The sequence below is a fragment of the Chlamydotis macqueenii genome, chromosome 12, assembly GCF_036417535.1.
Source record: "Chlamydotis macqueenii isolate bChlMac1 chromosome 12, bChlMac1.mat, whole genome shotgun sequence".
Lineage (NCBI taxonomy): Eukaryota > Metazoa > Chordata > Aves > Otidiformes > Otididae > Chlamydotis > Chlamydotis macqueenii.
The window spans coordinates 21,171,452-21,196,131 of NC_141567.1; the positions used below are offsets into that span (position 1 = coordinate 21,171,452).

Below are 24,680 nucleotides of genomic sequence, written 5' to 3' on the forward strand. Positions count from 1 at the left end.
AGTAACACTAAAAGCTAAATATGAAATAAGGGAAATAGATTTTAGGATTGTTCCAGAATGTCTTTTATTTTGGTTGGGCTTGACCTGCGTATCGGTGAAAGGTGCGATTCGGTATTCTTGTGGTAGCAAGAGTTAATTTTAAAAAGGGTTGGCAGTGTAATCGATGCGTTGGTCCCCGTGCGGCCTCATGCCAAGGCGACGGCGCAGACTGTGGTGCCACGGCGGAAGAAAAACGTCGTTCGCTTCCCTCCAGCACCTGGGGGCGGCTGTCCCGGCGGCGCTCGGAAAACCCCGACGGCGCCTCTAAACCTGACCGTGAAGCTGTGATGGCGCCCGTCGCCCGTGGGCTGGTTTGTCACCTCGCCGCCGCTCCTGCCGCACCCGCGTTCCCGCGCACGGGTGGCTGCGGAGGGGAGGGGAGCCCAGCCCGGCCCGGCCCCGGGGCGTGGAGCGGGCAGGGGCAGGGGCAGGGGCAGGCGCAGGCCCGGCCCCCGCCGGGGCGGAGCGGCCGCGGTGACCGGGGCCGCAGCCCGCCCTCCGCCGGCACAGCCGTCATGGCGGCCGAGCGGGAGCGGGACGGGGAGCTGCGCTTCTACCGGCGGCTGCCCAAAGTGGTGAGCGGCGGGGGCGGGCGGGCGCGGGCGGGGGGCTGCTGTCTTCTCAGAGATTTTACCAAACGCGCGCTTTTTCAGGTGCTTTGTCCCGCAGAACGCGGCGGCTGTTTGCCTGCCCGGCTTGCTTGCCGTTCTTGGCGTCCGAGCCTGCAGTCGGCTCACCTGAGCGCGGTGTTCATTTTCGTATGTTGCCCTGTTTTGCCTAGTTCTGCCCCGAGCGGTCAGTCCGTGCCGGCCGTTCTTTCCCCGTGCCCCAAGGGTGTGCCCCCAGCTCCCGGCCTATCTGCCCTGCCCGTTGCTACGCCTGGCCGCCGGCTTATCGCTGCTCCCCGCCGGGGCTCACGGACCCGCAAACGGCACGTACTGCGGCGGAGAGCTCGCACCAGTGCCCGACCGAAACTGCAGCTCCTCATTGCGATGTTTTTCAGCGTTTATGTTTAACGCCTAGCTGCCTTCTGTGAGGTATTTCACTTGTAAGACTGAAAAATTTAATGTAGTGTTAACGCATCCCTGGCTTGAAGTGGTAAGCAGCCACTTGGACGTGGGCGTGTTCACATTTTACAATAATCTGACCCCTTTTCCTTTGCTTGCGAGCGTAAGACTTCAAAATAGAAATCGGAAACATAATACTTCACAAACTTAAAATTGAATCTTGAAGGAGATACACTTTCAACACCTTTTCCAGTCAAAAGCGTAAAGTAATATTTCTCCTTTTTTTTTTTTTTCCTGAGTGAGAAGGGATGCGTTCAAAGAGGGCAAGGGGGTAGGAAACACGGCAGATGCTTTGCAGGTCCATTTTGAAGGAGTTGGGAGGGCACTGGGGAGCTGCTCCATGTGTCAGGAGCCAAGAGATCCTAAGAGGCGAGGGATGGGGCTGAGGATGGCAGGTGTGGACCCCAAGGGCAGGTTGGCAAGAGAAAGTCAGGCAGAAAGCAATCTTGAACAAAGCAGGGCAATTACTCCCGTTGCCGTTAATGGGTAGAGGTAGCGCCTGGCTGGATTTCTGGTGCGAGTTAAAACTTCAAAGGAAGAAAAAAAGAAAGGTGAGTGGATATACAGATGTTGCTGGTTTTGAACAATGTACACATACATTTAACCGCAGTGGATGGGAAAAGAGTTCTTGAATCCTTACGATGCTTTTAGTAACGCCGAGGCAGCTTCCCCCTCCCCTCAAATCGCAGTGCTGCGGCAGTGAGCTGGAGAGCTGCCTGGCCTGAGCCAGCTGGGATCCCGCCCGGTGCCAGCGGCAGTGGAGCCAGTGCATCCAAACGCCAGAGGAAATAGTTATTAGCCAAACGCAGAGATATAACATTTTGTTTTCAAACTCAGAGTGACACAGTAATGTAGGATGCAAAAATGGTAATACAAACCATTTCACATCCTTTTCACTGGACAGAATTTTATTTTTTCTCTAGGAACTTCATGCTCATTTGAACGGCTGTATCAGTTCTGCCACGATGAGGAAACTTATGTCCCAGAAGCCATACCTGCAGATCCAGAATGGGATGACTGTGATTGACAAAGGGAAGAAAAGAACCTTAGAGGAGTGAGTGTACGCGTGTGTGTGATGAACGTTTACCCAGTGTCTTCTAATTAAGTTCTAAACAGAAATGTATGGCCTTACCCACTGCCTGCAGAAAATGCCTGTTCCAGGTTTAGTTACAGTACACCCTCTGAGATTTTTTGCTGCTTGTATTTATGCAATAATTTCTTAGATGTTTGATAAATCCCCTTTTTAAAGGATTGAAAATTTTCACTCTTCAGAGAAAACTGACTTGTATAGTTTCCTTTTTTTGGAAACCGTGTTTTCCTTTGTGCTTATAAAAAGCTCATTTCTGTTGCAAATACATTGTTAGCACCTAAAATCAGAAATGGCCGTTCAGATGGTCTGTGTTTTTTAAGCTGCCAGCTGGTAACTAAGCATAGTGAATACGTGTTTCCAAAGTGTGGATGTATTTTTTTTTTTTAACTTTTTTATTTCAGATGTTTTCAGATGTTTCAGATCATCTATCAGATTACCACTAGGCCTGAAGATATTTTACTGGTAAGTTAATTAAAAGTTCACTTAAAATGAGCAAGCAGTACACACAGTCACAATTAGATTAACGGCATTGGGTTCCAGGTAACAGTATCGGCGATAGTCCCTTCAATTGGAGGTCAGAATTATAATTATAAAACACATTAATTTGGAAACACAGGATTTTATATAACTTTTAATTTTTGTTAAAGCCGTGAGCTTCCAGTATGGTGGTCGTTATGACCACTCAGATGCTTGGACTGATAATTTCTTAAAAATGTGATGTCTGTTTGTTGTTACCAAAGCTTTGATTTACCATAGTCTTTGGTTCATTATGTACCAAAACAGCGGAACTAGGATTGCCCTTTGTTCACCTCAAAGATTACAGAACTGTCAAGGAGAATGGCTGTGTGATCGAAACAGGGAGCAGAAAGTGCTGTGGTGTTCTCTTTCCTCCTTTAAAGGGGCTTTTAGGCAGCCTGTTAAACTTACAGAACGGTACGGTAACTGTGGACGGGTTTATGACTGCACCAGCCGAGGGCTGTTCTTGTTCAGACAAGGAAATTCTCATTTCTCCCAACCGGAACTGAAGGTCCCCTTGGTGGGGTGGTGTTTCCAGAGATGGAGAGCGCAAAAAACACACAGGGCCTGAACATTTTGCAAGCGTTTCACGCCAAAAGATACCTGGGCCTTTCAGTTGTGAAGGAAAATATAACCAATTATGAGCATTCCTCTCATGATGTCGTGTACGCTGTTTCTTGATCAGATAACTAAAGATGTTATTAAGGAGTTTGCTGATGATGGTGTCAAGTATCTGGAACTGAGGAGCACTCCTAGAGAAGAGAAGTCCACAGGTACAGTCTGTTCTGGTTTTGGTTTTTAGTTTACAAGTCTGATGTGCTATAAAACTTAGGTAAGACTGCATTAATAACAAGTAATGTCAAATTTAATTGGGTCAATAAAAATATACTTTCAATATTAAAGCAAAGATTTCGCTGTGTGAAAACATGTCACTTCACTATTAGATTTTTAAGGACAAAAATGTGTTGGTTATGACTCTACTGCCCAAGAATTTGAGTTTTTTGCTTTAGTATGACATCTGAGTGTGCTAATACTTTTATTAGCTGACCTGTTTTCTTTTTGTTACTTTTTTTTTGTTTTATTTTAGATGTGGTTTAATAGAAATACATAAGAGAAGTCCTGTTGCCACTCTCTGGTTCGCACTAAGTTATTTTCTTTCTTTCAGATGCTTAGGAGGAGGCTTAATTCAAATATATGCTTCAAAGTAAAGCTCTATTTTTAAACAGAATTAAACCTATATAGATTAGAAGACTGTGGTCTAGAACCAAAGGTGCAAAATGAAATTTAGGAGGCCAGAGAGCTGGATCTGCAATGTAATAAAATTAATTCAATGTGTTTATTCCAAATGTGTACGTGTGTTTGTAGGTATGACCAAAAGGATGTATGTTGAAACTGTACTTGAGGGTATAAAGCAGTGTAAAGAAGAAGGCTTGGATATAGATGTAAGGTAAATAAAGCACATGGAATACCTCTGTTTTTCAGGGTTTTGTCTAGTCTGATGCTCGGTTGTGGTTAGCAAAGAGGTTCACAACGAACCATCAGTGTAGGGAAGAAAATTGTGCTTAATTTAGATTGCATGGAGTGGAAACAGGTAATTCATATGGAAACTTGAAATTTTACCTTCCCTTTTACTGACAGAGAATGAAAGCGCGTAAAACTTTTCAGCTTAACACTGTCTGTTCTCGGCAGCGTTTTCAGGAGAAGCAGTGGATTTTATAGAAGTCACCTTAAAGACTCCTTTTTCACAGCCTAGACTCCTTGCAAAGATTTTGCTTGAGTAGCCGTACAGGCAACCTGCTGTAAAGGAGAGGTAGTCCTTACCGGCAGAAAAGTTTCAGAGATGTGCGTGGTTGCTTGGAGACAGTCTGCTTGCCTGTTCGTTAACGCTCCCAGTAGCAACCCTGGTTAGATTTATTTGCAGAAGCTGGAGAATTCGCATTCTTCATGTGTGCACCTCTGAGAGGCTGCTCGCCTGGCAGCGCAGGCAGCAGGTGAGCAGTGCGGTGTTCCCTGCCCTCCCTCTCACCACGGCCGCAGCGTTTCGCAGGCGTATTTATCTGCTTTCTGTCCCCTGCCCTTTGGTACCTTCATTCCTTGAACAGTTTCCTGTACAAGTATTCGTTGTTCTCAGCTGTGAAGGATGTGAAGTGCCATTTTTGTTGCTGTAGATGTGTTAGTCTTCTGATACTACAGCTTGTATTTGACACGTACATTTCTGTCTTAGATTGCTAATAGCAATAAATAGAAGAGGTGGCCCAGCAGTTGCTAAGCAGACCGTTAAACTTGCTGAAGAGTTTCTTCTTTCCACTGATGGGGTTGTAGTAGGACTTGACCTCAGTGGTGATCCCACCGTAAGTTTTTCTTTTATTTTGATCTGTTCTTGAAGATACATATAAAACGTTTTGTAACAGCAAGCGGTTCTAATCACACTTTGCTCTTTCAAGATTTTGTCCTACGTTTGTTGCTAGGTTGAATGGATTGCTCGTTATCTTGATACCAGAGTAATCCCTTGTTGCTGTGAGGGACAGACACTGTAACAAAGAATCAGTAGATTAATATATGACACTGAAGAAAGAGCCACTGGAAAGTAGCGTTTGTCTGGGAAGCGTCCCAGTCGGACTGAGTGGTTGAGGCAAGTTAAATAACACTGCCAGTTGACACTGGTTTAAGTTTTGTGTAGCTGCACCAAATGCTTACTACGTATTAAGAGAGCAGAACTGTTTGAGGGTCGCTGTCAAGTTGAAGTGCAATGGCTCTAGGTGATAGCCGTAGAAAAAAAATCTAAATATCAAGACAATTGGCTCGTCAGTGCTGGGCACCCTCTGAACTACTGACGTTCGACCAGTTGGTGTCAATTGTGCCCATGTAGCAGAACATTGTGTGACTTGCTGCATTCAAAACTCAAGTAACGGGAAAAAAAAAAAATTCAAGTGTAACTGTATTTGAACTAAGCATTTTGGTATCGCTAGGCTTCTTAATTATTGTAATAGGCCGAGTTTTGTAAAACAAGCTGTCGAACGGTGGTGTGTTTCTGTCTTCAAGGCAGGACATGGTCAAGATTTTTTTGAACCGCTCTCAGAAGCAAAGAAAGCAGGTCTAAAGCTGGCATTACATCTTTCAGAGGTAAAAGTTTTCTTTATTTTGGTACTTCTCTGTAATTCCCACCTGGATGAAACTAAAATTACCTTTGGTGCAGCAGAACAACACCGGTTTGTAATTCCAAGTTGAGAGTCACTTCCGTGCGCCTCTACTTTCTTGACAGGGTAGTAGTGGAGATATTTAGTCTCACTCACACTTTCTTTTGGGTAAGAGATGCTGTGAAAATAGAACTTGAAGTCTGTTTTAATTATTTACTGTGCTGGTTTATGCTGCCTTGACAGAATGTAAAATACATACCCTCTAGATTCCAAATCAAGAAGAGGAGACCAAAATTCTCCTGGGCCTGCCTCCTGACCGAATTGGCCATGGAACATTTCTCAACTCTGCAACAACAGGTTCAGAAGAGTTAGTGCCACTGGTTCGCCAGAATCATATACCTATTGGTAAGGAAAGCTCCCTAAATTGCATACCCAGCCGGCTGTTAGGAAGAAATGGATTACCAAGCTTTCCTCAGAAGGTATTACCAAATATTTGAAGCATAGAAAGTCAAGGAGACAACAATACCTGAACTTATTTTTCATTCAGAGACAGAAATAAGTCAATTAATATGCCTAAAACATGTCTTTCATTTTTATATACTTCCCTGTTTCTTCTTTTTTTTCCCCTTAGAACTTTGCATGACATCAAACATCAAAACTCAGACAGTGCCTTCCTGTGACAAACACCATTTTGGATACTGGTACAGCATGGGCCACCCTGCAGTGCTCTGTGTAAGCTTTTTGGTTTTAGCCACGTATTTAGGCAAAGAGCCAAGCTGGCGTGACGCTGGAGAGGGATCTCTCCTTTTATGGATCAGAGCTGACCTACTAACGATTTCTGACCTTGCAGCAAATCATCTGCTTACAGGAAATCATCATGCTCTGTTTGGGAAGCGCTTGTAAACAAACGGGAATTTCTAGTATTTCTCCTGGTTTTGCTGTAAAGCAAGATCTCTTTCTTTTTCTGTGTAGATAAGAGGATCAGCTATGCCGATCACGCCATGCAATGAACTTCTTAACCCTTTGCATACTGACAGCTTTCTCTTGAACATACTGGTCCAATGCTCGCACGTGAGCTGGTGCTTCCCTGGGTATTTATTGTGTTGGATGAGGGTTCTTGAGTTCTCTGGACAGCGAATTAAGGTCCCTAGCTGCCGAGGTGCCCAGTACTTTGGCTGGCGTTGGCGGGATGTTTCTATGGTCCTGTTGGTTTAACCCTGTAATTTGTAGCATTGTCCGCGTGTGCACATATTAGTCACATTAGGGCGTTGTGCTTGTTAGTCACATGAGCCTCCAGCCTTTAATGCAGAGAGTATTTATTACTGAGTCTGATCCCCGTTGTATTAGGTGAAAAACAATTCACGATCAGAGATTATTCCAGAGCTTTTCAGTTGTGAAAAGTCTAGCCAGCCAATGAAGTCATGTAAGAATGCAGGTTTTCCCAAAGGCCTGTGAGAACAAGAGCAGTGGAAGGAGGAGATACCACGGCGCCTTAGGATTAACGGGATAGAGCTGGCGTTCTTCTCTGTGGGGACGCAAGGACTCCGAGCAGCAGGCGGGGAATCTCAGTAACCCCTAAATAATCTGAACTGGCTCCTTTTAGATGAACAATCTTTAGGTGGCTTTTGATCGTGAGTTTTTGGTGCTAGCCTGGTACTTCAGGCAGGACCAAGAAGTTGTTCTGGCTGACACCAAGTGTGGTGGATGAGGCGGTTTCTTCCCTGGTGATGCAGGAATACAGAGCGCGCTCTCGTTCCCACATCTGAGGAAGGGGGAAAGGGAAGTAAGGAGACATGCAGATACTGACGTGGCTTGTGTGTATGCACCACTTGACAGCCGTCATTCTAGAAATTTCAATAGGAGATCCTATTTTCTTGATAAATTGTGCCGTCACTTTAAGATATTTTCTTGTATGTTTGAATAATTTATTAATTTTGAGTGAAAACAGGGCAAATAAAGTATGAAATAATTACCAGCAGATGAAAGAACCATGGAATAAAATGTGAAACAGCAAGATAAAACTGGGTTGTGTGTGAGACAAATGCCTTTTTGATGCAGAGGAACTAACTTAAATTTTTTTTTTTTTCTTTTCTTTCAATTTAACTCCAGACTGATGATAAAGGCGTCTTTGCAACAGATCTATCGCAAGAATACGAGCTGGTTGCAAAAACATTTAATCTGACTCGATCGCAGATGTGGGATCTGTCCTATGAAGCAATCAACTACATCTTTTCTCCAAGCGTAGTAAAAGCAAAGCTCAGGGAACAGTGGTGTCGGCTGAAGCCAGCTCTGTTTGATTGATCACACTTGTTCTGAGCAGCTTGGGTGTGTTAGCTTAGTTAATAAGCATTTTTTAAAAAGTCCCTGGCTTTTTTTAGGCTCCAGGTTTATAAATCCAGCCCGTAAACTGTGCCTGTGCAAGATGAAGACAGCCTGAATGCATCCTTTGGTAGTGGGGACAGAAGTAAATGTTCCTTCGTAGTTGGGAAGGGCACTCAACCAGTGCCTGAAATTCCCGGTGTGTCATCGTATAGTTTCTCTCCAGTTGATACAACTTTTTTTTTTAAATATCTGCAATATGTCATCCTACAAACATTTGAGAGTGAGAACAGAAGAACGGCACACCTGTTAGGGTTTAGAATATCTCTCTTGGCAACATCACGCCAGGCAGTTTGTGTCTACGGTGTGTGTATTTGGGGTTTGTATTACTCAAGTTTTGAGCAATTGATTGAATGTGAAGGCAGAAACAAACTCAGGGAGAATGAAATAAAATTTGTCTCAACGGAATTAAGTATTGCATGTGGTTTTATTGGCGCACACGTACGACTGCAGCCTGCTGTGGATTGTGTCGCCTGTGTGGTGGTGCCTGTTGATGCGCTCAGCGAATGCTGCAGCAAACTGAGCTCCTTGGGGGAGATGGTGTCGTTCTTAAAATGCTTTTTAGAAATGCTCTTTGTTTCTGTAAAAAAGCAATAAAATTAACTTCAACCTCCATGTTTTCGAAACCACGGCTTCACGTGTGTACGCGTGTTTGCGATCTACAGCAGAGAAGCAGGTACGCCCTGCCGCGGGGTTCGATACCTGTGAGAGCCCGGAGCAGACCTGCTGTCTGCGCGGCACCGCTGCTGCTCTGACCGCCACGGTGCTCCCTGGGCCAGGCAGCCACAGGCTTCACCCCGCGTGTCTCGGCGCAGGTATGTTTTGACAGTGAGATACAAAATGTACAGCCATGTACACGTGCAACAGTATCTGCTACTAGATATTTGCTCCCCGGTGTAGGAAGCGTCCAGTGATACATTTCGTACCAAGAACGTTTTCACGTGGATTAGTTAAACAAACAGTCTGGGCTCCACAAGGAATATTGAATGTAAGTACAATGATACAAAAAGCTGTATTTCTGGTTTGGACTTCTAAAATAAAATCAGCGTAAAGTGGTTGTTCTGGCCCCAAAGTGGCAATAGGAAATGAAAAGGAAAAAAGGGCGGCGGGTGGAGGAGAAGGTGAGGATAGCAAATAAGCTGCTGTGTCTGTGGGGCTACTTGAGGTTTCCAGAGAACATTGACCAAGCAGAAAACATTTCTTATGGAGATGGAGGAAATTATGTGAAGCAGAACTGCAGTGTTATATGTTCTTATCTGAACTCAGAATAAGACCTCCTGCCTCATTTATAAACACTACTTTAAATTACTGTCCAAAGAGTTTCACCAACCACGTTATCTTTTGTTGATCAAGTTGTATTATCACTTGCTGTTTGATCAAGTTTGTATTTTTTTTCTACAAAAATAATTATTATTACAAATGTATTCTTTTTCCTTTCTTACTGACAAGCTCTCTAAGGACAGGTTGAGCAGCTTTTTGGAATGTTGTATTACGTGTATCTTGGTCTCAGGACAAGTGCGTCTACACTAAAATAAGTTTTACAGTATCTTTACAGGTTATGGCCCTTAGTAACTCTTCAAAACATACTGTGTTTGGTTTATCAGCAAAGAAAAACTGTCAACTTGTTTATTTACTAAGGGGTCATGCTCAGTGTTTGTTTTATCTGTCAGGTGTAAAACCAGCGTTTTTTAACATTATGGCCTATTAGATACAGTTCTCAGTATTTCCATTGGTTCTGCCTGTCTTCAGAATACTGCCTTGCACCCGTTGTAGTACTGCCCCAAACAGTTGTACGTGATAACGCACGGATGCTGCATGGCTTTGTAATTAAAAAACCCTCCCCCGATTATGAATGGAACAACTGCGTTCTGGACACACAGCAGAACAGCGCTGTTAGAGGTAATCCGGAGTTACGGGGTCGTCTGATTAGAGCTTGGTTGTGCACCGTTCCCAAGCTGTCCCTTGGAAGCTGAAACCTGACCTCCTTACTAGCGCTGGGCTGGCTTTCAGGAGTGTAACCTTTGTAAGTAAAACTGCAGAGGTTCCTTCTTTGGCCTCAGGTAGGATTATAGTTCATTTTGAGCACTTCTCGCTGAGCCTGCTTGATAAATTCTGCGTTAACAGCGAGATAACCGTTGGTTAGTTTGGGATAGCGTATAAAAACGGCTGTGACATACAGTCCCAGAGAGGCACCACCGCTGAAGTAACCATCAGGCATGGGGCAGAGGACCATTCCCCCCGCCAAGGCAGTAGAAATTCCAAGTAACTGTTTGTAGAATTTCATATGATATGAGGTTTAAGTATCTTTCCAGGTGCAGCTCAATTTATTTTTAAAGTAAACAAAATAGATTTAGACAGAGTTAATATTTTTGTTTATTTCCAGCTGAGTATATGAGATAACCCTTACAGAACAGCCTTCGATGCTCAGTCTTAGCCACACCGCACGAAAACGCAGGCTTTGGTCCTACTCTACAGCAGAGTGTCTTCAGAGATGTATGCAAGCAGAGAGCAGCCGCTCACAGAAGCTTAAGTTTCTCAGCATTCCTTTTGAGACAACCACAGAAAGTCTTCAAAACCTCTGTACCTTACGATTTGACTGGTAACGCCACAGCGTATCGTCACACAACCGCTGAACACACTGCTCTTGTGGATCACAGCATTGCAAGTAATGTAGTTATACGACTGACTTACATGCTTGTTCCAGTATTTAGGCATTTCACACTAATAAATTTTTAAAATACCACCACCAATAAGGGCATTGCATTAGGTAAGTGTGTCTGGAGCGTCTCTCACGGAGCAAGCTGGAGCTGTTGAGACTGGAGAAGAGAAGACTCAGGGTGTTTTTCAATATCCGATGGGAAGGAGTAAAGGAGATGGAGCTAGGCTCTTCTCGGCGACACCCAGTAACTGGAAAAGGGGCACAAACTGGCACACAGGGAATTCCACCCGAAGATAAGGAATGCTCTTTCCTGTGTGGCTGGCTGAAGGTGGGAGCGCGCTGCCCAGACAGGCTGGGGAGCCCCCGTCCCTGCCGACACTCAAAACCCTGCGTGACCCTGCTTGAGCACAGGAGCTGGACTGGGCGATCTCCAGAGATGCCTTCCAGCCTCACTGTTCTGCGACTCTGTTAAGTGAATATATAAATATACAAATAATAAATTCTCTATATGAATACAAAATACTTTAAAATTAAATACTGACTTAGCCACTCAAGTGACAATTTTTCACCAGGCTTGAACAAAAGCAGTTTACTGACTTGTGAGGTTTGGGGTTTTGGTTTTTTTAAGAATTATTTATTCATTCTTCATAACCTTCCTTCTGTCACATCCGCTGTGGAATCCTTTAGTGCCATCAGGACCTCTAGGCAGCCGCAGCACCCCTACGGGCAGACCGTCTGCATTTTGTATTTTCCGAGCTAACGAGGGGCTACTGACGGGACTCTTCTCTTGCGTTACAGTTTGAGCTTTTCTTCTCTGTACCCAGGGGCTACCAGAAGGAGTGACGCTGCTGTCTGAAGAATAATCTGTGCATTTCCTTGGAATTTCAGGGCTAGTGCTCAGATTAAGCTTGCTGTCTTCGGCCAGCGGAGACTTTTTGGTTACTTTTCTTAGTGAAGATGGACTGTTCCAAGGACTCGACCTGGGTGACACGTTAGGACTCAAATGGTTGTTTGGGTGAACGATGGGGCTCAAATTACTCGCGGAATTTGTTGCAGTACTTCTGCGACCTGACAGTGGTGACGTAGGATTACTCTCTGGGTCAGAAGAGCTGTTTGCTGAGGATTCATCGCCAACAAACTGAAGTTCCTCAACTCTCTTATTAAGGGATCTAGCCTTCTTAAGACTCTTGCTGGCATCTTCATCACGGTTCTTGTCTTTAGGAACTTTTTTCTTTGGAGGTTTCGTGCCTATGAGGACAACTTTCATGCCGGTCTCTTTCTTTTCAGCACACATGAAGTCATGAGCACGTACGGCAGCATCTACTTCTTCAAATTCTATAATTGCACACTCCTGAGTTCCCAGTTGGGTGTACCGGTTGCTGACCCTCCTGATATCGGGTGGCAGATCCCTACCAGGTTTGAGAATACGAACTGATGAGATGACACCAAAAGTTACAAAGGCTTTGAGGAGATGCTCCATTACCCTTTCTTGCATGCACCCATTTTCTTGTTTGTTCAGAGCCTGCAGCTCAGACATCATGTGGATATCATACGCTAGTAACATCCTGGTAGGGAGGTTTTCACTGGGAAATACTGGAACTGGAGTATTTCTCCTAACCTTTTTGTTATCGTCATTGAGCTCAAGCGTGTCCGAGTACTTCAGTGCATAGGCTGTGGTTCTCCAGTCACGGGTAAGGTGTTTCACCTTGAAGACAGACACGGGTTAAGCAGCACAACTGATCAAACCCGCTCAAACGAAGTACAGAAAGTTTAAGGCAGACACAGGCTCCAGTCTAAAAACAGGAACCTGGATTTAAGCTCCATGTAGCAGACCTGGGTGAAAAAGTAAACAGTTTTCCTGCTATAATGGACATCAGTGAGCTCCTGTAAAGCTCATGTCCTGTTGGATCTACTGAAAATAGGAACTGACACTAAATCTCAAACTGAAAGTCATTACTTTAGCTTAAAGCCTACTCATGTGATGTTCGGTCACTCCGTATCTAGGTCCGAACCAGGACCAAAACGCATGTTCTGTGGGTCTGCTTTTGTTACATTTGCCAAACAAGTAGTTTTGCCAACTTTAGGACCTCATTTTATTGAACTGATTTATCCTCCCTCAAAAATCTCAGAAAAAAACCCAAACTTCCCCATTTCCAAGGAGTGTTTTTAAGAGTTTCTGTTACCGGTAGAATCTGTTTGAAGCGGTCTGAAGAAAATGGGAGTGCCTTAACTTCTAGACTGAATAGCTCGGTAAAACTGTCAGACTTAGAATCTTGACAAAGTGTTTCTAATGTAATTTTAGAAATACATACGTGTATTTACATAGGAGTTCCTAAGGTTAAAAAAAAAAAATAATAAAACCGACCTCAGCTTTAAGTTACTTCAGTTACCAGACATTTTCTACTACTTTTAATTTTTGGATCTCCATACATTTGCAAAGGTCAGATTCACCATCCTTTCTCAGAGATGAGAAAGTAACCTTACCAGGACTACTTAGCTACTCATGAGTAGCTGATCTAGAAAGGAATTTTATCCAGTGTCCCATTTACTATGCCCGCTCTCTCCCAGAACGATAATTTAAAAGTGTAGTTGCTTAAAAGCCTATGATTTCACCAGCCAATCATGAACCAGTTCAGCAATTGACATTCTGGATGAGCACAGACCTAACCATCACATCAAAACCGAGTCACCCCTGAGAGACGCAGATAAAGACGATGACTGTAAAACTGCCTGTGTAAAATAAGTTATTTTCATCTCATCTCTCCTAATGTTTTTAGATTCATCAGGCTTACAGAAGGCACTTCAAGTCTTAAAAAATTAGCTTACCTTCTTGAAAGAAGTGAGGAGTTTAACGCTGACATAGCCCATCTTATTTCGTCTCACGTGCTTTAGCAGGAAGGCATCTTTCTCAAGGTTCTCATCTGAGAAGTAATACTCAATCTGTGCTACTAACTTCTGGATCAGGTCATTTTCTGGTGGTTTCCAGTTCTGGTCAGAGTCGTCATCATTTTCTCCACCACTGGAAAACAGTTAAATCATTTCATTAACAGATCTTCATCTCCTATTAGTAGATTCAAATAGTCTTTCAAAGTCAAAAGGCGCAACTGTAATGCTGATTCCAACTTCCGGTGCAAGTAGGCACTGAACAGGTATCGCCCTACCCACCTGAGGCGGGAGGCCAGCTCGGAGGATGAAGCTTTCCAGGCAGCGTAAGAAGTCAAGTTCCCGAGCTCACTGCAAAAGGTGGTCTCAGTGCAGGACAACGAGACATGCACGCTAGTCTCTTGAAAACACTCTGCCAACTCAAATCCTACACCAAAACATGAAATGCCGGTGCACAGGCACTTGGGGCTACACAAAGTTCCTCCAGTGACAGTGTTCTGTTTTTCAGTACGACGCTATTAAACACAGGCTTGACACTTATGTCCTTCATGAGTAGTGTCACACACCGGTGAACGAATACTCCCACCTGATCCAACCATGATTTCTCAAGCCTCGTCACTGCGAGAATGCAGGAGCCAGTATCTCAGAACAGCTGTACATGCACACACATGTGGGCTGCTAAGAAGTCATGCTCACGTCCCACTGTGTTTGTCTAGGTATCTGTGGAAAATGGAGCACTACTGAGCATCCTATTCCAGAAAAGATACTGCAGCCATGGATTCGAGAGAAACTTCTTGCCGCACAGAGTTACAGCAGCATGTTTGTTGCTGAAATACACACGACCGTTTAAACTGTTATCTAGCATTGAGGCAAATAGTTCACCCACAGACTACAGCTAACTCTACATAAGCCAGGCGCTTTTTTAAAGCTGGTTAGCAGTCTAGTTTTGCTGTGGGACCATCATGGAAGTTTATATTATAAAAAATTATAAATCATCCACTAAGCTCCCTAGATTTTATAGATTTGGTCTTCCACGTACCCCAGCAACAAAAAAGGAGCTACGCGTTTTCCTAAAATTGTCCTAGAGGGAGCAGGCATCACACTAAAGTCCTCGGAGTGCAATCGGGCAGGGGGGATGCAGGCTACTGAATCGCCTTGCCGTGTGCAGTTTTGTCCCAGAGGCAAACTGGAGACGGTGATCTGAACGCTGCCTGCCACGCCGCCCGTGCCTAGGCGGGCGCTTGCTGTACGCGTTCAGGTTAACGGGCTCTGTGCAGGGAACGTGCTCCCGGGTGTGACAAGTTACAGCAGTTCTCTGGGACTTGGCTTTTTGAAGCTAACAATTTATTTACTTAGCAGAGTTATTCTGATGACAGGGCAACACATCAGATGTACACGGATACTCACACAGTCCTAGAACTCTCCTTGTTAAAATCTCCCCAGCCACTTAATGGGGTACAGATCAAAGGAATGAAAAGTGTGAAAGAGCAAGAAAAAAGAATTGCAGTTATTTGACGATACCAGAGGTGGAGGATAATAGATGAAGTTATGATTAAGATAGTAAAAAACATTTAATGGCCACCTGTGGGTGCTGGTTTCAGAAGGAAGAAAAAACAAAATTAAGTGTTTAATTTTAATTAATTATATTCCCTTACCCCACTATTTCTCATTTTTCCTTCACTACCAATTCAGAACTAGTGTGGGGACAAGAAACTGGGAACATTTCAGCATTTTTACGGATCCATACTCTGCTAAGGAAAGCTTACCTTCAGTTCAGGATGGAGCTTACAGGTTTTTTAGAGGATTTGTTAGTACAGACATTTGCAGGTATCTGGAAGGTTCAGATGGAAAGAAAATGGAGCACCATGCTTGGGAAAAAGTACAAACGAACTGCATGTTTGCAAAGATCAGTACTATCCTTACTTACAGCCTTAGCACACTGTATCGGAGTGAAACGGGTCTCATTTCACCTCTCTAAATTAAATATTGGTCACAGCATGAACTATATATGATTTCTATATTTGACAGACAGTTCAGCTTTTACAAAATCTTTTGGGCTCTTACAACAGAGCCCAAATTCCACCTACAGCAATGCAGAAATTTGCACCTAGCTCCATATTAACTCATAGTAACAATCCATACCTCTAGGGTATCAAATCTACTACAAAGGCAGGTGAAAAATCAATGTGAGTGGACAAAAAAAAAAAAAGGCAGCCTAGTAGTTATTCAAACTTTCATATACTTATTCATTTATTCAGACCTTTGTGACAGATATGCCTAACAGCTAGGACAGACTAAAAAACACCCTTTTAACATGGTGACTCGGCTGGCTATTAGCCACAGAAGAAACTAAACACTTATCCGCACAGAGAATACATGCTGGGTTTTAAATATCAAAATGCACGAACAATATATTAAATTGTCTGGACAGAGTCTACTCTTTCGACAAATTTTTGCTGAGTCTCGAAAAGAGTACGGTATTGTATGAAAAAGCACTATGTGGCAATATAACTTACGGCATGAAGTTGATGTCCCAAGAGGACAACCACTCAAAGGCTGTGCAAGCCTGTTAACAAAAGCTGGTGGATACAATACTGGGTGCCTACTAATGGGGCGTGTGGCTGCAGCAATCATTAAATTTCAATTTCTATTGTGAAACATCATATTTTAGACTGACAACATTCAAGCTCAGATTCTCCTGTATCTGTCTGCATCCAAAATAAACTTAGGTTGAGCAAGAATAGCTTTACTTTATGCATAGGAGAACCACCTGTTTGTTATAAACAGTCTGAAGATTTTTCTGAAGTATCTGGCAGCTAAATGTCTGAGGACTGAATGTCACAAATACTGAGATCTACCAAAAAACTGTGGTATCTTGACCATGAGGAAATGGTTTTAATTCCTTAAGTTATAAAACCTAGAAATTGAGGGGGGAAAAAAACCAAAATTGTCTGCTAGCTCAGCTGGAGAGTTTCAGACCATCACTGACAATTTTCTGAATCTTTGGGTAAGTAAGCTCCTATCAGATGTTGCATTCCCGAAAGTAAATTCTTAGCTGAAGGTGACGCGTAACTGGCAGAAGCCTGTGTGAACTCCACTCACCTATGTTTGATGTAGAACTTTATACTTCTCTCCAGGGCAATACCTCTGGCCTTCCCTGCATCAGGAAGAGGCCATTTACAAAAAGGCAACCTCCACAAGAACTGAATATACATCAGCACTGTCAGCAAACATTTCTGAAGATAGCACCTACTGCAGAGGATTAAATAAGTGGCATTTAAGGGTTAGCTGTTATGTGTTACAAAACTTGAAAAAATACCCTCCCTTTTTTCTAGTCTAGGCCAGGGCTAGAAGCTCTTACACAAGTAACATTGTCAAAGAAATGTAAACAAAATTAATATTCTGCATTTAAGAAATCAGTAATCGCAGCATTGTAAGAAATCAGTAATCGCAGCATTGTAGACTGCTGTGCACATTTGATGTATAAAAATATAAGTCACATATGATTGTGGAAAGACTAAGTAGACTCAGTTTAAACACTTTGCTGTGCTCACCTCCTGTTTCTGTAGCGCATAGCTGACAGCTCCGGCCACAGCAGAAAATCCCCCCTCCCCAACTACTCCTCTGTAACTTAAAATCACGCACTGCAGCCCATTCTGAGTCACTGCTGGATACGAGTCAGTTCCAATCAACTGATCTTCCAACAGAATGCTGAATTTCATGCTACTGTACCTACATCTTTATGTGACTGAATTCATTACTGCATGTGCAGCTTCTGTACAAAGCACAAGATGAAGTGCAGCTAGCGAGCTTTGTCTCCGTGCAGTTTTCTGGCACAAAAATCCCGGATATTGCTTCACAAACAAGAGATGCCGGTAGGCCTCAAAGCAACTTCAGGCATCAGTAATAATCCCTGCGACTTAATATTAAACACAGACAACACTCTTGGCACTGCCCGACAGTAGGGTAGACGATAAAGCCGTAGTTACTTCTGCATTTAAACTGGTCTTTATTTCATGTCTGGTTGTTTCCAAAGCCGTAGAACAGGTCGGCTTGCCCATGTCTTAATTCTGCTAAAGAAAACCGCTACGGTTCTACGCAGTAAAAGCCAAACGGAGAAAAAAAAAAACAGCCAACCACCCAAACCATGACGCCAACCCGCCCCGACCCTTTCTCTAACAGGCAGTGAAATGGCAGCGCCGGGGGCACCACCGCCCCGCCACCTCCCGCTCCGCGCCCCCTGTCCCCGCCGCGGAGCTTCCCGCCTCAGCCTTCCCGCCTCAGGCTTCCCGCCCCTGGCTTCCCGCCTCTGGCTTCCCGCCCCGCCGGCGTTGCATCAGCCGTGGCCGCGCCGTTAGGCGGGTGTGGGCGGCGGCCGCGCTCCTCGCCCCGCACAGCCAGGCCTGCAGGGAGAGGCGGCCGCCGGCGGGGCCCTTTCCCTGCGGCCGGGACCCCTTCCCTGCCGCCGCCGCCCTGCCCGTGCCCCGGCAGGCTCACCTGGAGCGCCCGCACCGCCCCGAGTCCTCCTCGCTGCAGCTGCCACCGCTTCGCGCGGCCGGGCACGGCGCATCGCCGCCCTCCTCCTCGTCCTCCTCCTCGTCCTCCTCCCCGGCCGCCTGGATGGCCACTCGGATCTGCGCGGGGCCGCTCCCCGCCGGCGGCTCCGGGCCTGCGGCCCCGGGGTCCGCAGGGGCGTCCGGCTGCCGCTGGGCCATGGCGCTGGGCGGGCTCAGCCCACCGCCGCCGCGGCGGAGCCCCGGGCTGCGACAGCCGCCACCCCTCCCTTCGCCTCCCCTCCCGCTGAGGCGGCGCTGCCCGCTCCCCTCCCCCGGGCGGTCCCGGTTCTGTCCCTCCGCCCAGGCCACCCCTCCGGTTAAAATTTCTTCCTCGTTGACGATGGAATGGAGATTGCTTTTATTTCAACAGCAAACAACGCTCCTCACCGAGGAGCAGCGCCCCTTGTCCAGCCCTGGGGCAGCGCTGCTGTCTCCTAACCACGGCGTTGCCTTTTAAGAGATCCAGAAAGGTTACGCTGGGGTAAGTGGGGTTTGAAATGCCGAGCGTGAGATTTGGAAACAAGAAAACGGAGTGAACAAGGACAGGACTGTGTGTATGTTATTTTTGTACAGCATTCCTCTACAATTCCACGTGTTACTTAGAATAAAAATGTTCACGAGTAAGAGCTTACAAAAATAGAGAGGCCCCGTTTCCGCAACACTTACACATTGATTTGTTTTGAACCTACAAACTATTGTGTTATATTTAAGTGGACTATTTCAGCTATTAAACTAGCATTCATGTTTTCAGGATTAGAATCTAAAGCATTTCAATTTACCGTGTAAATACCCATTCTCCAGTCAGTGAAGATCTTTCAACACTATCCAAACCCAAACTGCGAAATGCAGGTTGGATCCTGAAGTCACCGCCCCATTTGCGGTGTCCTTGTTTTTGTCTGTACAATTCATCTGAACTGTACTTGCTGTTTTCTTCCTAAAAATTTGGATTGGCAAAAAAAGCAAGACTGCCCTCAGGGGCCAGTTTGTCCCAGCGCCGTGACAGACAGTCCTGAGCCAGATGTGCTGGCTCGAACACGCAAGGGAACTGCCGCTCCGCCTCCGTGGGTTTGGCTCCTTTTCCAGTGTGCCTTAAGCAATGAAACATCTTGTTTATGAAATAGGATTGCATGCCTCCCTAACCAAGTCTCTAGTCCTCTGCTAATGGAGCAGCATTCTGTAACTGTCTTGGGCATCACTCTGCTAGTGATTTCAGTGGCAGCAGAAATACGAGCACAAAATACCCGTTCTGGGAGAGAACACGTACGGGGATCACGGGTCTGGGTTTGTATTTCAGTTCCTGGGAGTTGTTTGCCGGACAAGGCTGGGAACACTACGAGCAAAGCGCTGTTTTATGCTACAGCGAACCTAAGTGATGTTAAAGACATTTAGAATCATAGAATCATGGAACAGTTTGAGTTGGAAGGGACCTTTAAAGGTCCAACCCCGAATTTCAGTTTATCTGATGACTTCTTCTGTCAAGGTTACGTGAACTTGATTTTAAGACAGGACACTCGATCCGGTTTTCTGCTTTACCAGAGCTGGCCTTTGGCAGTATCAACGTTTGGCTCGTTTCTTCGAAGAGCCCTACTGCCGTTATCTAGTCTGCTACCCACACGCTAAGAACGTTGAAAGAATTAGCCTAGATGAAGATGGATGTCATTTCAAACACTGTGTTGGTTAGGTCTCCATTGAAATTACCAGGCTAATGGTTTAGTTGTTGTTTGTTTGTTGTTTTTTTTTTTAATACAGCGATGATCTATAATGCTTAACTACCAGCAGAGATGAAGCGGTATCTGTAACCACGGGAGAATGTAAAACTAAGTGAACAATGTCAACACGCTGCCAGCAGTGGGGCCGCTCGGGCTGGCAGGTGCCGGCAGCAGCAGCAGCGCTTCCCGCCGCTGGGCTTCCCGCCGCTGGGCTTCCCGCCGCTGGGCTTCCCGCCGCTGGGCTTCCCGCCGCTGGGCTTCCCGCCGCTGGGCACGGCCCCGGGAGCGGCCCGGAAGCGGCGGTTTCCCCGGTAACAGCGGAGCGATTTCCGACAGGGGCGGTGGCCGGGCGCAGGGCGGAGAGGCGTTGCGGGGAGCAGGTGCGGATGGTGCCCAGCAAGGGCCGGCCTGGCAGGGGCCCTCGGGCCGCGCCCGGCCCGGTAGGTGCTGCGGCGGGGGCGGGAGGGTGGGTGGCAGCCTCCTCAGCCCTCAGGGTGCGGGGGTTCGCGGCGGGCGGGGTGAGGGGGGCCCGGCCTTCCCCGTGCCGCGGCTGGCGAGAGGGAGCGTCCCGCCCGTTATTTGTGTGGCTCCGGCTGTTCTTTGGGAAGGGGGTGCGTGAGCCCTTTGGTTTTGGTGGTTTGGCAGGGAGGGGCTACCTTTTGTCGTAGAAATCCATTAAAGACCAGCAGATTCTGCCTTAAAAAAAAAAAAAACTCAAATGTAAATGCTTGTTTTCTTAATGAGGATAACATCCCCGTGAAAGTCATGCTTTCAGTGCATTTCTTAAACTAAAAATTATTTAGTGTTACTTAGTGCTGTGATGTATTCTTCATAACAGTCTTGCAAAACAGTTCCTTTCTTGGCAGATTTTGCTGCTGAGAACACCTTTATTGGTTTTTTTTTAGAAAAGGTTGCATTCAACCTTTTGTATTGATAGGCATTTTTGAAAAACATACATTCAATTTCTTTTTCTTCCAACTTTCAGCTTAATAATTGTGGTCTTCAACTGGTTATCCAGACCTCATCAATAACAGATAAAAGCAAACCGGTAATTATTACCTTTTCTTTAATAGTTCTATTAATTAATGCAGATGTATGGTACAGTGGAATGTGTATGTGTTCGGATAGGAATTGCCTTTTTACTAATAATGTGTTGACTCTTAATATATCTGATGGTCTTTTGGTAATTAATTTCATCTTATTAAAGATACATAAAGTAAATACATGGGAGTGTACTATAGCTTGCCATAAACTTTATTTTATTTATATATATATATATATATATAAAATTGTTATGTTTCCATCTGTACTTCTCTTCCTGCTGTAATGGCAGTAGTCCTTATAGGGTGGTGGGGTGTTTTTTTTCTTTATTTAGTCAACTGCAGATGAATGCGCTGGTAACTTCCATATTTTAATTTTGGTTTCCGACACTGAAACTTTTCAGTCATTGTATCTTAATAGAATGAATACTCTTTTTATTGGAGCAATTATTTTTTTTTTTAAAAGCTTTTGCAAAGTTTCCTGAGAATTGTTGTTACTAAGGTTGTGTTTGTCTGTGCAAAGACATTACCTGCATTTGAAAACTTTAACATTTGTCTTAAATGTGTTACAGTTTGAATTCAGGATAAACAAAGAACAGTCATCTTTCCACAATAGACTTCTGCAGCATGATCTGGAAAAAAACTATTTGGGAAGGCAAGGTGGTATTCCAATGGGTTTGGTTTGTTTGTCTTTTGTATCTCTTTTTGTTAACTGGATGGTAAAGAAAGACTGTGTTATGATTAGAATGTGTAAGAGCGACATCCTTTCCTAGTTGGCTACAGTAATTCGATAGAACTACCGCTGCCTCACGTCCCGACCCTGCCATCCTTACCCTGCCTAATGCGGGTGCCTGTTGCATCGCTTTTTGCCCCTCATTCTACCTGTGGAAGAGGATGCTTTCTTCCACCTACAAAGCCACAATCTGTCAAGTGCCTTACTATGCATTCCCTCAGAAGCCACACGATTCTCTCCTGTAACACTTTATTGGATGCTTAACATTTTAATGTGTTTAGATTTAAATTATTTAAATTATTAAATTATTAATTATTTATTTATAAAAATAAATTTAGTTTATAATTCTGAACCCTGCTATGAAGAGAGAGTTTTCCTGCTGTGCTTCTTTTGGCTTTGCAAAGCAACGTGTTTGGTGATACCACTGCTAGCTGTGGTGAAGCCTGGAAGAGCCTTGAAACAAAACACTTGCTGCCGCAGTGCTGCTGCTGCTTGCCTGTCTTATCAAAACAATGATCGGTTAGGATAGAAAATCAGTTTAATCATTATTTTTTACCAGAATGAATAAAAAAATGCCATGAAGACCAACAGCTGTTCAGAACGGGTTGATTTTAGGGCTATTACGCAATTTATTATGGAGTAAATTTAACTCTGTGGTTCGGTTTTGTTCCCCACACAGGAGACCAAAGAGTATTAAGCCCTCTGGTGCGTAATAAGCAGATATATCTTCCAGTGCCATCCAGTCTGACAGAACTCTCTGGTTTGGAGTTGAAGCAGAATACAGGTTCTTTGTCAGGATTTGGCGAGTCTTCTGTTCACACGCCTACAAAATCCAGATCCCGACAAAGCAGCCATGGTGTTAGTTCACATGCTTCAGGTAACAAGGAAAACTTCTCTTGTTAGTCTTTTTTTTTCTTTTAAACTGAGTGTCTTATTGGAAAGTTATGACCTGTAAGGTGTGCTGCTTCTGGCCGTCAGAATGTGTAACTGAATAGCAAGTGTTGCCTACTGTTGCCTTTGGGTATTAAGGGAGGTTAATAGATGGTTGTCAGGAAACCGCTAGAAATATTTTTCCAAAGTGTAATATAGGCATTTAAATATAGGCTTTCTATAAACCTTTCTTTAACAAAAGGGCAGTACTAGGGATCTTTCACACGTATCTTTAGGAGGATGACATTAGAAGAAATAAATCACTGTGCCGCCATTGTGTAATGTTTCAGGCCTATTTTTAAATCTCTTGTTTTACATTTATTGGCTTAAAAACCTGTGACAAAACTAAAATGACTTTTGCAACAATGTTAATGAATTACTTTTGATCACAATCATTTGGTCTCGATACATAGAGAATGTTGGTTGTTAGGCTGGTTGGTTAGAGTAGCTAGTGATAAAATGTTAGAGCGTAGCACTGAAAAGATTCTAAATTGAACAACAAATTGGTTTACTTGTATAGGTATCTCTTCTAACAGCATATTTTAGACAACAATGAACTCTCTATAGTAGTAAAGCAATTATATTTGTTTATTGAAGAATTAATGTTTTTCCTGTTAACATATTTGAAGGAAAAGAATTTAAAAAAGGAGGCAAACATGTAGAAGTTGAGCCTGTATTCTTGTGGCAGTATGCATGCACGATGATCTCGTTTTGACCAATATTTTTCAGTGGATCATTTTCCAAATAAGCCAAAGCTGACAGAACACACTTGTTGTTTTATTTTGTGGGTATTTTTTTGTCATCCTTCCTCTTCCCCCTTATATTAACAAAATGGATAAAGATGGATAGCTTTGTAAACATGTTTTAAAGGGCTGCCTGTTTCTTTCTTGATAATGGAGTGAAATACAACACCCACGATTACCAGGCGTTGCATACACTTACCTTGAAAAGACTTTGCATTTGTTTGTGGGTCAGTGGGACTGTTTCAATGTTTTGCTGCTCTGGTTTCTCATTCTATCAATGTCTACTTGGCCTGTGTCTATAAATTCATCTTAAGTTAGATCATATCTTCTTTAAGTTCAGGTACTGAGATAATGAAACAATTTTACAGCCTTACCTTAAACCATCATTGGGTAATTCTAATCAAAACAAAAGCATCTACAAAATATCTGTTTACAACAAATTGTTGATAAAAACCTCTCAGAAACAAAACAATGGACATATTTTGCAAAGAGGATATAGAGGATGTAGCTGTGAACAAAAAATGTTGGGAAAGAAAACTGAGTAAGTACTGAAAGGAGGCAAAAAGCACTTTGATGTGTTGTGTACCTCTTTACTTTTAATAAGAAAGAAAATTCTGCTTTTATTATCTGGAGTTCATGAAATGATTTTACAAAGAAGTACTTCATATAGTCTCTGTATGATTTTTCTGATAGACAACACACATTTTGGGAGCAGTTCATCAATAACGTTTCCTGTATTGCAACGTACTGCTGAAGAGAAAATACTGAACTCTGACAGACTCACCCTGGAAAGGTGAGAAGGTTATGGAGCGCACACACCGCAGCTCTCAACTCTTGTGTCTCATGGTTTAAAGTGTTGAGTGGCACGGTAATGCCTGCGGTCAATGGTGTGAGTGGTGGGTTTGGTGGTGGTGTTTTTTGTGTACGTGTTTTTGAGAGAACAACTGTGTCCCATAGAGAAATTCTGTATGAGTGTCCCCTGTGAGTAATATATCCATGCAGCAGTCGTCTAAGGCAGGTAGAGCTTTTCATTGTAAACTGAAGAGCTAGCTTAACAGTTTTATCTGAAAGACATTTAATTGTTGTTTGGTTTTTTTTTTTGTTTTCTTTTCTTTTTTTTTGTGGGAGGGTAAGGTTTGTGTAGTCCTACTGATCTGACAAAACTTTTTGGACTCCTTCTGGAACAATTCTAAAATAAG

At 44.1% G+C, this 24,680-nt stretch overlaps 3 protein-coding genes across 5 annotated transcripts in view; 2 read left to right on the forward strand and 1 right to left on the reverse strand.

The window, feature by feature from the left end:
- Positions 1-523: 523 nt before the first annotated feature.
- MAPDA (N6-Methyl-AMP deaminase) lies at positions 524-8,858 on the forward strand. Of its 2 annotated transcripts, none has more exons than XM_086756953.1 (10): positions 524-614; positions 2,030-2,160; positions 2,598-2,658; positions 3,398-3,485; positions 4,078-4,159; positions 4,937-5,063; positions 5,755-5,835; positions 6,116-6,254; positions 6,481-6,581; positions 7,959-8,858. In XM_086756953.1, exons 1-10 carry the CDS (start codon positions 555-557, stop codon positions 8,148-8,150), a joined length of 1,062 nt encoding a protein of 353 aa, XP_086613079.1. In that variant the 5' UTR covers positions 524-554; the 3' UTR covers positions 8,151-8,858. The 2 variants fall into 2 exon arrangements, with proteins under 2 accessions (XP_086613079.1, XP_086613080.1); XM_086756954.1 differs by lacking the exon at positions 524-614 and adding an exon at positions 977-1,076.
- A 2,351-nt stretch (positions 8,859-11,209) lies between these two features.
- LARP6 (La ribonucleoprotein 6, translational regulator) lies at positions 11,210-18,540 on the reverse strand. Of its 2 annotated transcripts, XM_086756952.1 has the most exons (4): positions 17,507-17,875; positions 16,873-17,022; positions 13,714-13,906; positions 11,210-12,592 (listed from the first exon to the last, which is right to left on the reverse strand). In XM_086756952.1, exons 2-4 carry the CDS (start codon positions 16,983-16,985, stop codon positions 11,522-11,524), a joined length of 1,377 nt encoding a protein of 458 aa, XP_086613078.1. In that variant the 5' UTR covers positions 16,986-17,022; positions 17,507-17,875; the 3' UTR covers positions 11,210-11,521. The 2 variants fall into 2 exon arrangements, with proteins under 2 accessions (XP_086613078.1, XP_086613077.1); XM_086756951.1 differs by lacking the exons at positions 16,873-17,022; positions 17,507-17,875 and adding an exon at positions 18,268-18,540.
- A 1,856-nt stretch (positions 18,541-20,396) lies between these two features.
- The window catches only part of LRRC49 (leucine rich repeat containing 49), a 47,758-nt gene continuing 43,474 nt past the window's right edge, over positions 20,397-24,680 (forward strand). Inside the window, exons 1-5 of the mRNA XM_086757277.1 lie at positions 20,397-20,475; positions 21,021-21,083; positions 21,648-21,735; positions 22,488-22,685; positions 24,175-24,274. Of these exons, the coding sequence (XP_086613403.1) occupies positions 20,422-20,475; positions 21,021-21,083; positions 21,648-21,735; positions 22,488-22,685; positions 24,175-24,274 (503 nt within the window). The 5' untranslated portion in view covers positions 20,397-20,421. The remainder of the gene's footprint in view (positions 20,476-21,020; positions 21,084-21,647; positions 21,736-22,487; positions 22,686-24,174; positions 24,275-24,680) is intronic.

Bases quoted from the DNA above. Each gene is read 5' to 3' on its own strand.
- MAPDA (XM_086756953.1), top strand. From the start codon at position 555: ATGGCGGCCGAGCGGGAGCGGGACGGGGAGCTGCGCTTCTACCGGCGG. The intron at 3,486-4,077 runs GTACAGTCTGTT...GTGTGTTTGTAG, and splicing joins TAGAGAAGAGAAGTCCACAG to GTATGACCAAAAGGATGTAT. The intron at 5,064-5,754 runs GTAAGTTTTTCT...TCTGTCTTCAAG, and splicing joins ACCTCAGTGGTGATCCCACC to GCAGGACATGGTCAAGATTT.
- LARP6 (XM_086756951.1), bottom strand. From the start codon at position 18,485: ATGGCCCAGCGGCAGCCGGACGCCCCTGCGGACCCCGGGGCCGCAGGC. The intron at 13,907-18,267 runs GTGAGCCTGCCG...ACTGTTTTCCAG, and splicing joins GGGCGGTGCGGGCGCTCCAG to TGGTGGAGAAAATGATGACG. The intron at 12,593-13,713 runs GTAAGCTAATTT...TCTGTCTTCAAG, and splicing joins TCCTCACTTCTTTCAAGAAG to GTGAAACACCTTACCCGTGA.